This window comes from Dendropsophus ebraccatus, chromosome 10 (assembly GCF_027789765.1).
Source record: "Dendropsophus ebraccatus isolate aDenEbr1 chromosome 10, aDenEbr1.pat, whole genome shotgun sequence".
NCBI classification, from domain to species: Eukaryota; Metazoa; Chordata; class Amphibia; order Anura; family Hylidae; genus Dendropsophus; species Dendropsophus ebraccatus.
Genome location: NC_091463.1, coordinates 34,336,793 through 34,353,928, shown reverse-complemented (window position 1 = coordinate 34,353,928; position 17,136 = coordinate 34,336,793). Strand labels below are relative to the sequence as shown.

Sequence of the window (17,136 nt, the reverse complement as noted above, 5' to 3'; positions counted from 1 at the left end):
ACAACTCAGCTCTATTCACTTCAATAGAACAAAGCTGCAAAATACCACCCAAACATGGGACAATGGTGGTTCTTTTGCAAGTCAACTCCCCCCAAGACTGCCGGTGATACCACTAAAAAAGGATGATTTCTCTTTTTTTTTTTTTTTTTTTTTTAAGGGGACAAGGTGTATAAAAAAGTAAGGGATGCTCACCTGCTTGATTGCTCATTACTGCCTTTTTAGACAGTGCTCATGTTCCCTCTGTTTACTGCTTCCTGGTAACTTTTCAACATGCAGGAAATGCAAACTAAGCACATCACTGGCCACAGTGGTGACCCGACTTAATCAGTGACTCTGATGTGTTGAGAAATAAACAGGGACCAGGGCAGCAGAGGCCAAGGATCAGTCAGGTAAATATCCCTTATTTTATTCTTAAGCCATTATGACTAGTGTTAAGCAGAAAGGTCAAACGGTTTGGATCTTCCAGGACTGCCTTGGGCAGCATCCACCTCTGCAACGGTGGAAAGCCAAATACCCACGTGTTCTTGTTTAGAGAACATTGCCGAACCCAAACAGTTTGACCTCTCGGCCGATTATCCCTCTGTGGAATAGAGACAACGATCAGCCGATGATCGTGTCATCAGCTGATCGTTTATTTGGGTGCAAACCTAACATCTGGCATTGCTATTCCACGCAGCGATGAGTGGCGAGCGACCGTCAATTTCACAAGCACCATACTTTACCTAAGCATGTTGCAGGGCTCCTCCTATGCGCAGCAGCAGCTTAGGTGCTGCCTGTCTTAGCTGACACACCGCTCAGCCAATCACTGGCCACGACGGTCCTGGCCAGTGATTGGCTGAGCAGCCTGTCAGCTCAGACAGCCTGCACCGAAGCTGCTACTGAGCGCGGGATCGGGAGGAGCCCTGCAACATGCTTTGGTAAAGTATGGTGTTTAACAAGGGCTGCAAGGACATCGGTAACGATGTTCCTGCAGCCCTTGCTAAACGATTTTTGGGCCGTGAAATAGGCCCAGTAAAAGAGCGCCGATCTAGCAGATCGTGAAATAGGACTCTAAGGCCCTATCCACACGTGTAAAATAGGATCAATGTATTTCAATGACCCAATTCATACTTCTGGCTGTGACCCGTACCACAAAAAAAAAAAAAAAAAAGACCCTAGTGCGGACTGAAATTCCACGGACACACCAATAGAATAAATTATTAATCATAATAATATAAACGAGTCGTGTTAGAGTCAAATTAACTATTCTTTATTGGCACTGGAAGAACAGAACAAGTTTAGATCACAAAAGGTGGAAAACAAAACCAAAATTACAAAACAGATCTTAAACAGGGAATCTGCACTGGTTTAGTAGAGAAACGTTCTAAAAAAAAAAAATAATAATAAGTTCCTATATGCTGTTATAAACCCCATCAATATAAATTACAGCAATAGACTATATAGTTTAGAAAAAAATATTAACACTTCTCATGGGTAATTTCCCATACAGCCAAGAATGACAGGGTTAACAAGCAAATATCTTCCAAATAAAAAACCCTAGACTTCCATCTTTAATACTGAGAGCTCTGCAAGCTTTACATTGTCTCAAAATAACTTCTCTTCATATAATACAGTATACAGTTGTAATCTGTTCCCCGGAGGACGCTTGCCTTGTCCTCAGAGACTAAACTGTGCAAAGCTAGAAAAAAATACTTATAATATCAGGAAAAAAAAAGAATATATAATACTGGTAGAGGGGGTGGGGGTGCCAGCATGGAACAAAAACCACCAAGGTGTAAAAAAAAAAAAAAAAAAATGCATTTAGGCAAAGACTATCCAGCAGCAAGGAATGGCAATGTTAGATGATCCCTACTGTAATTCACACAGGTTTATCGCAATCTGCAAACAAAGAAGCAAAGATGTGGTTTATACCTTTGCTACACAGGATGGATATGGATCCAATGTGTAATGACTATTACACTAAATCTGAGGCACAATTGGTAATGACATACCTAAGGCAAATTCCCCATTCTGAATATTCTGATTAGGTATTGGTTTTCCACAATAAATAACTATAAATGAGCACCGGAGGCTTTTCTCTAACGAATGTTACAACTTGTCCTGATTCTACTGATTCTACTACACAATTCAAGAAAGAACGATGGAATGTAAGGCGGTCAATTCCAATGGGAGATGGGACTGCGCCGCTCCACGTGACCAGTGCAAGGAAAACAACAACTGCGAGCTTAAAATTTGGTCTTCATAAAGTGAAAATATAACAGGCACACAAAGCTCCATTGTTAACTATGGCAGAAGCTTGTTAGGAAGAGACACTTGGGGCAATATACTTCAAAAAAATGCTGGAGAAATAGTAAGAGCCTTCTGTGACTTGGCTGCTTAGGATCCTAAGCAAGTCGATAAAGACAGAACAACTCTTCCTGTAGAATAGGAAGATCTGAAACACTACAGGCCTATGATTGTACTGCATCAAACCCTGACGTATAAAGTGGTGCAGCAGTTCCAGCTGAGCCATTGAAAGAAAGGAGACCAAAGTGTGAAATGGAGAGGAGTATTATAAGGGTGTTACATAGATTCAAATTCATCTATACGCTGCTTGGTGTTGCCTTGGCGGATCTGGCGAAGTGTCTTGTACTTGTCTCGTCCTGCGCGCACATTTTCAGCATGCAGGAGATCGTTGGCTGTCTTCTTGGTGTCATCTCTGGCCTTCTCCAGCTCCGAACTCAACAGCTGTAAAGAGAAGAGAAAGTATTACAGCAACCATGTGGTAGATGGTGTGACAGACCTGCCAAGATGCTTCACAAGTCAGCTGTAAGATCGGGAGTCCTCACAGACAGGGTCCCCCCTCCCTATGTACCTGTCTGTCATTTACTTTAATTATTTTGTTTTCTTGATTTTATATTACGTTCTGTATGTTAACCCTTTTATATGTACAGCACTCTGGGATCAGGATAACTTTAAACATAAATTTAGAAGAAAAAAAATAATAATAAATGCAAATAATAATAATTTTTTATATAATTTATCAAACCCATTCTTTCTTACCAGTAGTGAATCTTGCAAAGTTCATAACCTATAGAAGCTCTGACTCTAAAGGGCCTATTCCACAGAGCGATTATCGCTCCGTGGAATAGAGAGAACGATCAGCCCATGATCGTGTCATCGGCTGATCGTTCATTTAGGTGCAAACCTAAAATCATCTGTCGATTTGAAAAACATCATACTTTACTTATCCAGGCTGCAGGGCTTCTCCTGCACTCCTTCCTCCCGGTCCAGCGTGCAGCAGCAGCTTCGGAGCGGCCTGTCTGAGCTGACAGACCGCTCAGCCAATCACTGGCCGGGACCGCTGCAGCCAGTGCATTGGCTGAGCGGTCTGTCAGTTCAGACAAGCCGCTCTGAAGCTGCTGCTGCTGCTGCTGCTGCAAGCGGGACCAGGAGAAGGCATGTAGAAGACCTGCAGCCTGGATAGGTAAAGTATGATGTTTAAACAAGGGCTGCAAGGACATCGGTAACAATGTCCCTGCAGCCTTCGCTAAACGATTATCGGGCCGTGGAATAGGCCCACTAAACAAGCGCCGATCTAGCAGATCGGCTCTTGTTTACATTGTTAATACATATAGGGCCCCTGATCTTCATGCCATGTAAATAGCGCAAAACTTAAACTTTTAATCCACTATGAAGATCACTGAATTAAAACGTAACTTTTAATTTATTCAAATAAAAAGTGCGATACTGTGAGGTTAAAAATATGGTGTCACCAGTCTAGTTCCTCTATGGATTAATTGTTATATTTAAATTAGACCAATGATCCACGGGTATTAGTAACAAAACACTCCCTTTATTGGTATTACACTTTCAGATTAATCCGTTTTTTTCTATTGTGTGTGCCGAGGGAATGTCACTTCACTATAGTATGTGTTCCCCTTGATATAGCCACACTGTAGTGGTGAAACGTTGGGGTGGTGGTGGGTGTCTGTATGTGTGTTTTAATAGTTGGTGTTAGCTGGTCGGACCTCTAAAAGTAATATAGCGATATACTGAGCACGAAGCATCCGGCACTGATGGCCGCTGTGCCGGACGGCCAGTATCGCTATTACTGTCAATACTTTCAAAAACAACGGTAACAATCCCACTCTTTAGCTGTCTGAACTGCCTTAATACACTAACCAATAGTGCTCTTTGTAGTCGCAGGGGGAGTTATCGCTGCGATTCACTTATACAGCAATCGATAACATCTTGTTACAATATAGCACAGGATCATTGAGCACCTACAAGTGGTCTTACAAGGGGTCTATCCCCATTACCACTACATTTCAAGCTCATACTAAACGCTGTGCCTATAGTATTGTGAGTAATACCAACAGTCATGCATATTACAATCAATTGCAGTGACAGCGCTTAGATTGTGATACTAGTCTTGATCCGTTGGCGATCTAAAAGGGAAATTTGCCCGTTAATGCCACAATCTAGCATTTTTTCTCTATATACTGTGTCTATAAAGCAGAGAATGTGGAAGTGACATTCCCTCGGCACACACAATAGAAAAAAACGGATTAATCTGAAAGTTTAATACCAATAAAGGGAGTGTTTGTTACTGATACCCGTGGATCATTGGTCTAATTTAAATATAACAATTAATCCATAGAGGAACTAGACTGGTGACACCATATTTTTAACCTCACAGTATCGCACTTTTTATTTGAATAAATTAAAAGTTACGTTTTAATTCAGTGATCTTCATAGTGGATGAAAAGTTTAAGTTTTGCGCTTGTTTACATTGTTGACGGGGCCCTGGTCGGCCCGTGGAATAGGACCCTAATTCCTGTAACCACTATATAACTATGACCAATAAAAAGCTGCACTGAATAAAGCAATTACCTGGAGGTGTTTTTGGACCCTTTCATTCTTCTCTGCCTCTGTGGTCCGATCCTCTTCACTTCGGTCCTTAATAGTAGCTTCTGCTGTCAGTTCGGCACTGGCCTCTGCGCTGTTCTCATCTTGCTCGTCGTCATGTTCGTTCTCTGCGTGTACTGGCTCCTGTACGTGAGGAGTGGTCATCACATGTTTCAGCTCCTCCTTGGTCTTCTCTAAATCCATCTGCACTTCCTGAGCCTGGAGAAAGGACAGATCATCAAGTTACGGGTAGTATACATACCCCACCTTACATTTACCTCAGACTAGTTCATTAATTTTAATATGCAGAGAATTATAAAACCAGGGATAACAGCGCGGACAGGGGTATAAAAGGGACAGCTTTACGGGGCTATGCTTAGTGCTTGGAAACACATTCCTCCAGTAGGGATGACACTCTTCTGAGCAGATACTACTGTAAGTACTTATATACTATAAATGACTAATATATAATGCATATATTTACCTATACATACACATTAGTATATACTGTAAGTACTACTTTAAAGTATATTATACAGTATAGTATATTAGGAATTATAGTATGACACTGAAACCACTTAAAGTGTATATATGAAGTTATAAATATCTATATTTTTATATTATATACTATTAAAGGGGTATTCTAGAGATTTTTCTTTTAAATCAACTGATTTCACAAATTATATAGTTATATAGATTTGTAATTTACTTTTATTAAAAAAAAAAAAATCTCAAGTCTTTCAGTAAATATAAGCTATGAGAACTGTGTCAGGCTGGAAAGAATACACCACTTCCTGCAGGACATACAGCAGCTGATAAGTACTAGTTTTTTTTTAGTTTTTTGTTTTTTTTTACAAATCTGTATAACTTTCTGACACTAGCTGATCTGAAAAAACAACATTTTTTCCCCAGAGTACCTCTTTAATGGTTTCAGTGTCCGTAGCCCCTATAAATGAGTTTCACACATGAATCAAATTGTATTTTAATACCATAAGGATCAGCCTACTGTGGGCATTTAAATAAATTTGTTCAAGCTGGTACCCAGCTATTTTAAAAAAGATTGGCCATGCTGCGCAGCACTTCCTGGTGCTGGTGAAGGAACTGCCCACTCAGCCTCTGCATGGCTAGGCGGGCAATTACAGGTGCCATCAGTAAATGCTGCGCAGAGTGACTGGGCTCCATCAGAATGAAAAGGGAAGGGGAGTTTTTTTTTTTATTCAGTACTTTGTTTTATTCAATCAATGCGTGCAAATACACAGGAGAGAAGGCAGTCATAATGATCCTTTCTATGCAGCATACACAATGGTCAGATCATTGTATTTTTTTTTTTGACCCAGAGGGGTCTTTTTGCAAATTCTGACATTTCTGACCATCCTTACTAACACCACATATTCCTGGGGGATATGAATGTATTTTGTCGGTGTAATGTTATTAGTAACAACTTTAATTCTTCAGGAACAATAAAAAGAAGTGTAAATTATGAAACTATACTTCTAGGTTTAGTGGAATAAGAATCACTGGTGATAAATAACCTTTATGTACACAACAAATGATTTACTATATAAAGTACTTGCAACTACTACAAAAAAAATTAAAAGAAAAACTGTCAGAGCCAAAGAAACATTGAGAATTAAAGGGAAACTGATGGCACAGATAAGTATATATCGGTGCTGCCAGTTTCCCATTTCTGATGACATCAGCAGTGCATACATACCTTCGGCACTGTGAAGGAGCGTCTTCATTATGCAGCGTCTTCATGAAAAACATTTATCCTCGGGCTGACAGTATCATAGAGGTGTGTCTGCCTACACAGTCTCCCACCCGCCTCACTCATGGACCAGTGCAGTATTTTCAGGCCACCACCCGACTCCTCCGGCTGTCCATTATTCTGGAGGCGGTGGGCGGCAGCCTGAAGATAGCACGTGCCCCACTCTCCATCCGATACTTTATCTTTAGGCCACCGCCCCACCTCCTCCAGAATGATTGACAGCCGGGGGAGGCGGGCAGTGGCCTGAAAATACTGATACGCTTCTGTGACACAGTCAACCCGGGATAAAGAACGTTTTTTCACAAAGACGCCGAATTACATTGCAGAGTGGAAGGTATGTACGCACTGCTCAAGTGATGGGTAATGGGAAACTGGCAGCACAAATATATGCATATCTGTCAGCTGTCAGTTTCCCTTGAATGTGAAAGGGACAAACCGATATGGTCACAGTATCACTGGTAATAGTAAGCATTAAATCAGTGTATTAGATAGGCAAAGGATATAATATGCTATAATTTACATCACAGGTGTCAAACTCGTGGCCATGCATCTGTTGCAAAACTACATTTCATATCATGCCTAGACGGACAAAGTTTTGTTGTTTTACAAGAGCTGAAGGGACCAGAGTTTGACGCCCCTGCTCTCCTTAACCCTTTGAGGACCAGGCCCAAAATGACCCAGTGGACCGCGCAAATTTTGATCTTAGTGCTTTCGTTTTTCCCTCCTCCCCTTCTACGAGCTCTAGCACTCTCAGTTTTCTATCTACAAGCCATGTAAGTGCTTGTTTTTTTACAGGAATAGTTGTACTTTGTAATGGCGTCATTCATTTTACCATAACATGTATGATGGAATTCCAAATATATTATTTATGAAGATATAAATAGGTGAAATCGTAAGAAAGAATGCAATATGGTAATGTTTGGGGGGTTCCTGTGTCTACGTAATGCACTATATGGTAACAGCGACATGACACTATTATTCTATAGGTCAGCCCGAACACAACCATATGCAGGTTACACAGATTCTCTAATGTTATATATATTTTTTTTTATGAAATCCTTTTTTTTGGCAATTAAATATTAATAAAATGGGCCTATTGTGATGCTTATAACGGTTTTATTTTTTCACCTACGGGGCTGTATGGGGTGTCATTTTTTTCCGCCATGATCTCTAGTTTTTATTAATACCATATTTGTGAAGATCGGACGTTTTGATCACTTTTTATTGATTTTTTTTAATATATAATGTAACATAAAATCGGTAATCTGCGCACTTTTTCCCCTCTTTTCGTGTACGCCGTTTACCGGTCGCAATGACGCTTGTTATATTTTAATAGATCTGACAATTACGCACGCTACGGTATATTATATGTTTATCTATTTATTCATTTTCATATGTTTTATTTATATAATGGGAAAGGGGGGTGATTTAGACTTTTATTGGGGGAGGGGTTTTGGGGTAGTGTGTTAGTGTTTTGAACTTTTTTTTTTTTACACATTTGAAGTCCCTTTGGGGGACTTGTACATAGATTAGTCTGATTTATACACTGATGAATGCTATGCCATAGGCATAGCATTGATCAGTGTTATCGGCGATCTGCTCATTGAGCCTGCCTGTGCAGGCTCAGTGTAGCAGATCGCCGATCGGACCGCACGGAGGCAGGTGAGAGACCTATGGCAGTCCGTTTTACCGATCGGGACCCCCGCAGTCACACTGCGGGGGTCCCGATCGGTAAGTGACAGGGGACTCCCCCTGTCACTTACACTTAAACGCCGCGGTCGCGCCGCGATCGCGGCGTTTAAGGGGTTAATGACACGCGGCAGCGCGATCGCTGCAGCGTGTCATTGCCGGTGAGGTCCCGGCTGCTCACTGCAGCCGGCCCCCACCTCCTATGAAGCGCGCTCCGCTCCGGAGCGCGCTTCATAGCGGGAATAACACCCGTGACGTAAGGTTACGTCATGGGTCGTCTGGGGACAGACTTCCATGACGTAACCCTACGTCCAGGGTCGTCTAGGGGTTAATCAATATCACTTCTCTACCTGATACCAACATTCTGCTCCATTTAGTAAGAGGCAGATGATAAATACATGGCACCATGGAGAAGGTAAAAGATATACAATTGTTACCTTTTGCTGCCATTCATCTGCTTCGCTTTCCTTCTTTCTACGGGCAAGTTCCAGTTCACTGATCGTGCACGTCAGCTCAGCAAGCTCTGCAGCCTACAAAACGCAGCAAAAAAAGAAAAAAAAAAAATGTGAAAAATCAGACAAAGCTTTTTTGCTCTACATTGAACTTGAAAAAGGTTATAGTCCCAAATGGACCTTGCACTCAATAACTCCAGAGGATTTGAGTCCTAACAAAGCAAGGAACTGGTGAAAAGTTGCAGCCGACATACAAAGTATGGGCCAAGCCAGCAAGTATGCTAACTAACTGGAGAGCCACTGGTGAGTCTCTGGGACACATGCTCCTACCAGTCCTTATGCCGAGTCACTCACCAGCTGCTCCTGATTTTTCATTTGGTCCTGTGATTGTCTCAATAGGGCTTCCTTGGCTTCCTCAGCAGCCTGACGCTCTTTAGCGAGTCTCTCGGCCTCTTCCTTTGACTTTCTACGCTCCTCATCCAGCTCCAAGGCTCTTCTGGTCTGTTCCTCCAATTCTGTGTGGAAACAATATAAGGTTAGGAAAATTATTATTATTGAATATATCTGTTCTCTGTCTTACTGCAAACAAAACTGTAATATATAAAGAAGTCTGTGTCCCAGGAAAATATCCAAATGCCTTGACTGCAGAAGTCTCCACCTCACGTCTCTGTCTGCCACAGAAAACCTTCTGTTTTTACAAGAGTTTTTGCAGAATGACAGATACTGTGGGGGAGTATAAAGTATACGTCTTTGTGCCCTCATAGTGATGCTTTTCTCATATTCAACAGCCGTCAGCAGCTCCTGCAACGGCACATGCTCTATTGATGGATTGCCCGCTCAGCCAATCAGAGATTAAGGGGAAACACTACTGCAGTCACTGACTGACTGACTGAACTGGCAATGCATTAGCGGGGCCGTCACACTTCAGCAGCAGGAGACGGGTACGTGAAATACTAGGATGTCTGCCGAAAATGATACCAGGTGCCTCTCAGACAGACCCAACAACATCCGCTACGGGGGCACAGGGATGGGCAAGTATACTTTCTTTATTATGTTCTCGCACCCCCCGGCCTGCCTGTCATTTTTAGGTTTCATGGGACTTCCTCTTTTATAATGGATATTAAAAAAAGTTTAAAAAAAACCACACAACAACAACGTTTGCCCGAATTATCAGGTTATGCATTTGTGTTTGTGATCTTAGAAATAACTTCAGGCGACTTTGTCATCACCGACTAGAACACAACAACCATATAAAACAAATGTTCTATTCACAGTCTTACCTTCTTGGGCTTTTCTAGTCTGCTCCTCTATCTGTTTTAGTCTTTCCATCAGTTCCTCCTTCTCACGCTCAATCTTTTCCTTCTCTTTCTCCGCCAACTCCCTCTTCTTCTTCTCATTTTCTAGAAGGGCTCTGTATGGTAGAAATAGCAATTAATTAACAAAAAAAAAAAAAAAAAAAAAAAAAAAAAAACAATAAAAGCACAAAGGAGCTGGTAAAGTGGGAATACCTCTCCATCTGCTTCTGATGCTTCTCTTCTCTTGCTTGAGCTTTCATCTGTTGGACTTCAATGGTGTCTGGCTTCCTACGACGCATGTACAACTCATGGTTACCCATGCAGAGTGCCAATATTCTCTTGTTGATCCGTAATCGGGGAGCATAGAATACAAAGTCCTGGAACACAAGAATAAGCATGTGAACTAATGTTCTTATTGTGTTGGAACGTAGAGTATGCCCACGCCAAACAACATGAGATCCCTACTACAATGAGGAGGACTTTACTGCAATGTGGATGACAGAGGGCCACTCTGCCTATAATATACTGGGCAAAGTGTATGCCGATTGTCACAGAGAAATGGAGCCTACTGCACTCAGTAACAGGGTCCTTAATTCAAAGAAGGGGAACAATTTTGAGGCGACAGAGATCTAGTGAGTGAAGAAAGACACAGGTGAAATGGGTGTAATGTAGAAGCGGTGACCAGTACAGTACAATACACGGTAAATAAGGTCACACTTTAGTACTTACTGGAGCTTTCTTATCAATAGGTTTGATAACAAATTTCTTGTCATTAAATGAGATATTCCTGATCTCACTCCATGGAAAGCCAATCTTAGGTGTCAATCTGGAAAACAAAGATCATCCATTTAGGAAATTACTTACTGTGCAATAGGAAGGGAAAAAAAATACAACATGATCATTAAAAAGGACTATGGAAAATTGTCATAGTAAGACGATAAGCGCATACACATACTAACATGCAGGACCAAGGAAGAGTGATCCCCCTTACTGGAAGGTCGCTGGGGGCAACATATTTTACTGAAAGAGCATTATCTTACATAAAAGCAACTAGAGGTGAAATGGTAAGTCACACAGACCAATAAATTGTTTTATAATATTACTGTTATACTAATGTATTAATATTATTACCTGTATTTTAGTTTACCCACCCCCATCATGTGAGCCAGCCTGCTCCTCCTAATGATAACTCATGGAGTGGGTGGGCCGAAACAGCTCTCTGGGGGCTCTGAACTGAGGATTATACTGCTAACAGCATGAGAATAGTGCTGAGGAGGAAGGTAAAAAACATACCTTCCACCTCAGCGCCCTGTGTGCAATAGAGGATATCAGCAGGTTAGATTTGTCTAACCTGCTGACAGTTCCCCATTAAGACTAATAAAAATGGCATATCTTGCTCAGGCATATTTAAAGTTTACATAAACCTTCAGATGGCTTCTTATGTGTCAGAAAGTTCTGCAACAAGGCAAATGCAACTTTTTTTTTTTTTCTACAAAAAATCTGCACTATTGTGCCCTCTGCTGGACATACAGGCAAGTAACAGCTAAATAGGTTGTTCCGGAAAAACGTAAGTAAGTTAAACATTTGTAAGTTTCTTACAAACAAATGTTTATATTTCTATTTAAAACTATGACATGCTGCTGCAAAGACAGACAAAGGCAGCACACTATGGAGTAAGCACAGTCCGAACAGTCAAATAACCCATCTTTTTAGGGTGTGCAAGGATATACTCTCACAGGATATCTGAATCACTCTGAGATGAAGATGATGATGACGACAAATATTTTATTTTTGCTCAACAATGTGGTTAGGGGTGAAAACTACCCATAAGGGACACACCCAAGTGTATACTACTGTCATCTAAAACACGAAGTGGTGCAACATGCCTAATACAGGACAGGACGACAAAGGCCATTTCATAGAGCTAGTAACAGAACATACAATACAACCACAAAGACAACAGAATACATATACACATAATTACAGGAAAACAATTTACATTACAAAACACTTTTTATATCCATACACAATCTAAATACCTCCCCTAGGCATTGGACACGAGAACAAATCCTGTAGTCAGGCTGCTTGCTGGGATCTGGATCCATCACTCATACATTTAAAGGGGTTGGCCACTTTATAGTAAAATAGCTCAGTGTACAGTATTAGTAAGTGTACTCACTGTATATACTGACAGCAGCTCCCTGTGTACCTCATAGAGTTAAAAATCAGACTCCCTCCTCCAGGCTGTGCTGTCCTGTTGTGTGGTGTTTTTGTCCATAAGATGGCTGACATGGAGGAGCATGTGACCAAGCCGCGCCCCCCAATGTCCACCACTGAGCCTGTATATGCCTATGGTGGACACTTGGGGGGGGGGGGGGGGGGGGGTGTCACATGCTCCTCCATGTCGGCCATCTTATAGACAGAAACACCACAGACCAGGGCAGCCCAGCCTGAAGAAAGGGAGATCTGATTTTAGCTTTATGAGGTACACAGGGAGCTGCTGTCAGTATATACAGTGAGTACACTTACTAATACTGTACACTGAACTATTTTACTGCAAAGTGACCATCCCCTTTAATGACTACGGTTATGTGGTACTGTTGTTACAAAACTGATGCGTTAAAGGGGTACTCCAGAGGGAAAACATTTAAAATCAACTGGTGTTATACAGATTTGTAAATTACTTCTATATAAAATCTCAAGCCTTGCAGTACTTATCAGCTGCAGTATGTCCCGCAGGAAGGTTTGTATTCTTTCTAATCTGACATGGTGCTCTCTGCTGCCACCTCTTTTCGGAACTGTGCAGAGCAATAGCAATATTCCATAGAAATCTTCTCCTGCTCTGGATAGTTCCTGTCACGGAATGAGGTTGCAGCATAGAGCATTGAATCAGACTGAAAATAATACACCACTTCCTGCAGGACATACATCAGCTGATAAGTACTAAAAGGCTTAAGGAAGTATTTCTACCTTACTGTGGACATCCCCACTCATCATCCTTTACACTCATTTTGTTTTATTTATCCTCCCTATGTTTATGGCACATTCTTCACAATACATTCTAACCTATAGGGACGTAACCCCTTCCAATAATTATATGGTTTTATAGGCGGGATATCACCATCCAATAGTACATTACCTATCATTTTGTTCATAAATATTCAGTCCCAATGCATCCACTCCAAGCCAAAGTTCAGAGCCCTTCTTGTTCTTAATGCTAAAGTAGTTCACTCCGTACATTTCCAGATCCTGGGCTATTTTCAGGTACTCTAGGATGGCATCCTCCCTGAAAAACAGCAGAAATAAATGACATGACATCAGTGACCACTGTTTTTCACAGCATTAATAGACTTGCTCATTGTGTCAATGTCCATGAGGCTTGCCATAAAGCATCTCCAGACCCTATTCTTTTGTATGGTACACACTTGTGAGCATGCTTTATGGGCTCATTCCACAGGAGAGGGGGGCTGAGCTGTGAGACCTGCTATTGTGTGTACCTATTATCTATATACGGGTGTCACTATCTCTCTGTGACAAGGGGGCACTGCTGGGAAATTATCTGTACAGAACAGGAAGTCTCAGCTAGTTTTAAGAGAAGCATAGATGTTGAGAAACATGATGGTGTCTCTGCAGTATTTTTGCATATTTGAGCTTAGTTTTAAGCCTGGGGGCCAAAATGAAAACTACAAGGTTTTAGGATTAATTTATAATTTTAGCTTGTGAAATAAAAAAATAATAATAATAGTGTACTGCATGTGTCTCCATGCCCGCCACTTACCTTAGCATACCCCGATGCTCTTCATGCCAGACATGGATTCTTTCTTCCCACTGATCTTTACTAAGTTTGTGCTGTTCCAGAACTCTAGAAAGAGAAAGCAGAAATGGTTGCTATTGTTATTTTTAGCCCAGTACTGGTAAATGGATTTTTCAAGATGAACTTTATTTTCCGCAAAGGTTCACTATATCAATGCATATAGATCCGCAATCAAAATTATATTAACTTTAAAATAGGAACAAAAACTATTCCAATATCTGCACGGTGCAGCAAAATATTACAGAGCTGAACATTAGCACCACCTAGTGGAGAAGACGTCACATATAAGTACTGTACACTCACTGAGTATAGCGAGAAAAAAGCAGGATGTGTTATGTTATAGGGGCTGCATACTGATCAGACATAACATTAAAACCACCTGCCTAAAAATTGTGTAGGTTCCCTTTGTGTCACCAAAACAGCTCTTGCTTGTTGAGGTAATCTGTTTCTAATGTCTGTCATCTGGTCTAAGCTGATTTTAACAGCATTTAGGGATATGCTTTAGAGCAAGTTCCACTGACATGGGAGCAACAGGCTGGAGCTGATCCTATTACCTCTATATCAGAGGTTTCCAGGCATGCTGTGTGACCTGTGCAGAGGCCACCGTGTAAGGGTAGAGGAGGCAGAAACATGCATGCTCCACTGCTAGGACATCATTCTCATGATAGGAATAATTCTCATGCCAACAATCCCCCCCCCCTCCTCCCGTTTTTAGTGTTTTCTAAATGTTTTCAACAGATTTATTATGTGTCTATGTCAGATTTGTCTTTCAGATGTCCTGCCATATTTACTAAGACTTTTTCTACAGTTTTTGGTGCATTTATTGGTTGGTTTTCATATTAGTGACGTGACTGATGCAAGATGTGCTCTTACATATAAAACCAACAAAATAGAGTCAAATACATAATAAATCCAGTGGAATGGCAAAGTAAAACTCTAATGTGTAGCCATTTTGAGAACACGGCAATCTTAGGGCCCTATTACACTTAAAGTTAATCTGACAGATTTTTTTTTTTAAGCCAAAGCCAGGAATGGATTTGAAAAGAGGAAAAATCTCAGTCTTTCTTTAATAACATGTTCTCTGTTTATAGTCTTTTCCTGGCTTCGAATAAAAAAAAAAAAATCTGTCAGATAACCTGTTGGTATAATGGAGCCCTTAGTCATGAAATCTGAGCCACGTGATAAACTGATATTTCCATTTTAGACATATCTTGCAGCAGGCGCTGGAGTGTGATAACCTAAAGCAGCAGACGCCATGCTTGGCAATGAGAGAAGGCCCGGCCCAGGGGCTGGGGGGGGACACAGTAACCCCTCCATCAAGATCTTTATATGACAAAACATTTTGTTCATCCAGATTAGGATGCAGAGGACGTCTGTATATAAAATGGCTGAGCTTTTAGCAGGAAGTCGTGGAAAGTTTACTGCTTGACACTTCATTTCCTCTATTTTTAGAACATTGACAGGCAAATAGCTGATTGCTAATCGGGAGGTATCTAACTGGACAATAATCGGGAGGTATCTAACTGGACAATAAAGACAATAAAACACTAACCTACGAAAAACAAACAAACATCCAATTGACTCCTCCCTTAGGGAATATTCTCCTTACTCCTCTTATATGGGATTAGTTCCTATTATTTATAAGGAAATGACAGCCATCAAATACTACTATACAGTTTTCAAGATCTGGGTATTACAGCATGTCTTATCTGCAGGGAAAAGCCCTCTGAAGAGCCATGACACATGTGCCCCTTCATTGTAGTGGAGGTCCCAGGACTTTGATGCTCACTGATCAGGATTTCTTCATGAATTGACAGAAGTTTCATAAATTGGTAGCTACACTTTAAATGGAAACTGTCAATATGCAATGAGGAAATATTCAGCATTATATCTAAACTAAGACTGGTTACAGGACTCTGTGAGCTAGGAGTATGGCGGAGGATGATACTTGAACCTCTGTTGGAAATAATAGTGCAAAACGCATAATTCAGCATTTGGAAGCTTCAAACAAGACATGTACAAATTAATGTATTACAGGTCATACTGAATTGGTGTCTTCCTCAGGCCATAGACTCTGAGCCTCGGAGGCACAAACTGTGGGGTTTACCTTTAGTTACCTTAATGGTCTTAGGAACATCACTGAATCCTCCTTATAATTTATCCTTTACAGCTCGGTTCTATGTGAATTATTTATTTTGTTTGTACTGAGTGTTTTACAGCAGCTTGTGGGCTCCAGTCATATCCACTATTGTGGCCTTTATGATGGATGATATAAATGCATATTTAATCTATTATTTATTAACTGTAAGCTATTTATCATACTTTCATTTTCTGGTCGTTCACTATATGTTTTAATGATATATTGTGCCATATTTATTATACACCCATCATGCTTCATGCAATTTGTATCGCATTATATTATGATCTATGAATATCACTATGTAAAACTGCTCATTTCATGCTGGGTCATACTCAAAGGGGTATCCTGGCAGCACAAAATATATAGTAAAGTGCTGTAAAAGTAAAAAAAAATTGCCATGCTTACAACATGGTTCACTATTCTGATGGCCCCTAGTCCTCACTGCTCGCAGCGGTTTTAGATTCCTGTGAAATGCCTGCTTGGCCAATCACTGGCTGAGGAGAGTCACCGCTGTAGGCAGTGAGCATTTCTTTCTGGGACAACAAATGACAGAAACCAGGAAGCACCGGAGAACAGTAGGGACCAGAAGCTGTCTTAGTGGCAGTAGCAGGGGATTGGGGCAAACAAGTATGGTGTCTTTTTTAAATTTAAAGCACCCGAAGTCAATTAGAAAAAAATGCTGTGCTGTCTGAATACCCCTTCAACACTAAGCACTCAGCCACTCACTCTTCTCAATTCAGAAACCCTTAACGTGTTACCAGGTGACACAGCAGTAGGCTTCAAGTATTTCTTCTACAGCTCTAGGCCTTGGCGGCTTCCATAACCATTTCCCCTCCTGGAAACCTGTTCTGCCTCTGGTTGCTGTGGTCACTTAGGACACCTACAGAGGGATATGCACGCTTGCTGTTTTTTGCTCACTCTCTACCCCTCCATGGCTACTGCAGTGACCTGTTCCTACAACGCCTAATGTAACCTCTCTCCCATTCCCGTATATTCCCATGACACCGCAACCTCCTAATATTTCTCTGAATATATCCATCATTACTCCTACCCTGTGTAATTTGTTTTAAAGGCAAAACCCCTTTAAG

The 17,136-nt window shown here is 41.1% G+C and overlaps 1 protein-coding gene across 1 annotated transcript in view; it reads right to left on the bottom strand.

The window, feature by feature from the left end:
* Positions 1-1,227: 1,227 nt before the first annotated feature.
* MSN (moesin) overlaps positions 1,228-17,136 on the bottom strand; it is a 60,909-nt gene continuing 45,000 nt past the window's right edge. The window contains exons 6-14 of the mRNA XM_069985820.1: positions 13,873-13,956; positions 13,234-13,380; positions 10,824-10,920; positions 10,308-10,471; positions 10,080-10,210; positions 9,154-9,314; positions 8,785-8,877; positions 4,876-5,109; positions 1,228-2,727 (exon numbers count right to left, since the gene is read on the bottom strand). Of these exons, the coding sequence (XP_069841921.1) occupies positions 2,563-2,727; positions 4,876-5,109; positions 8,785-8,877; positions 9,154-9,314; positions 10,080-10,210; positions 10,308-10,471; positions 10,824-10,920; positions 13,234-13,380; positions 13,873-13,956 (1,276 nt within the window). The 3' untranslated portion in view covers positions 1,228-2,562. The remainder of the gene's footprint in view (positions 2,728-4,875; positions 5,110-8,784; positions 8,878-9,153; positions 9,315-10,079; positions 10,211-10,307; positions 10,472-10,823; positions 10,921-13,233; positions 13,381-13,872; positions 13,957-17,136) is intronic.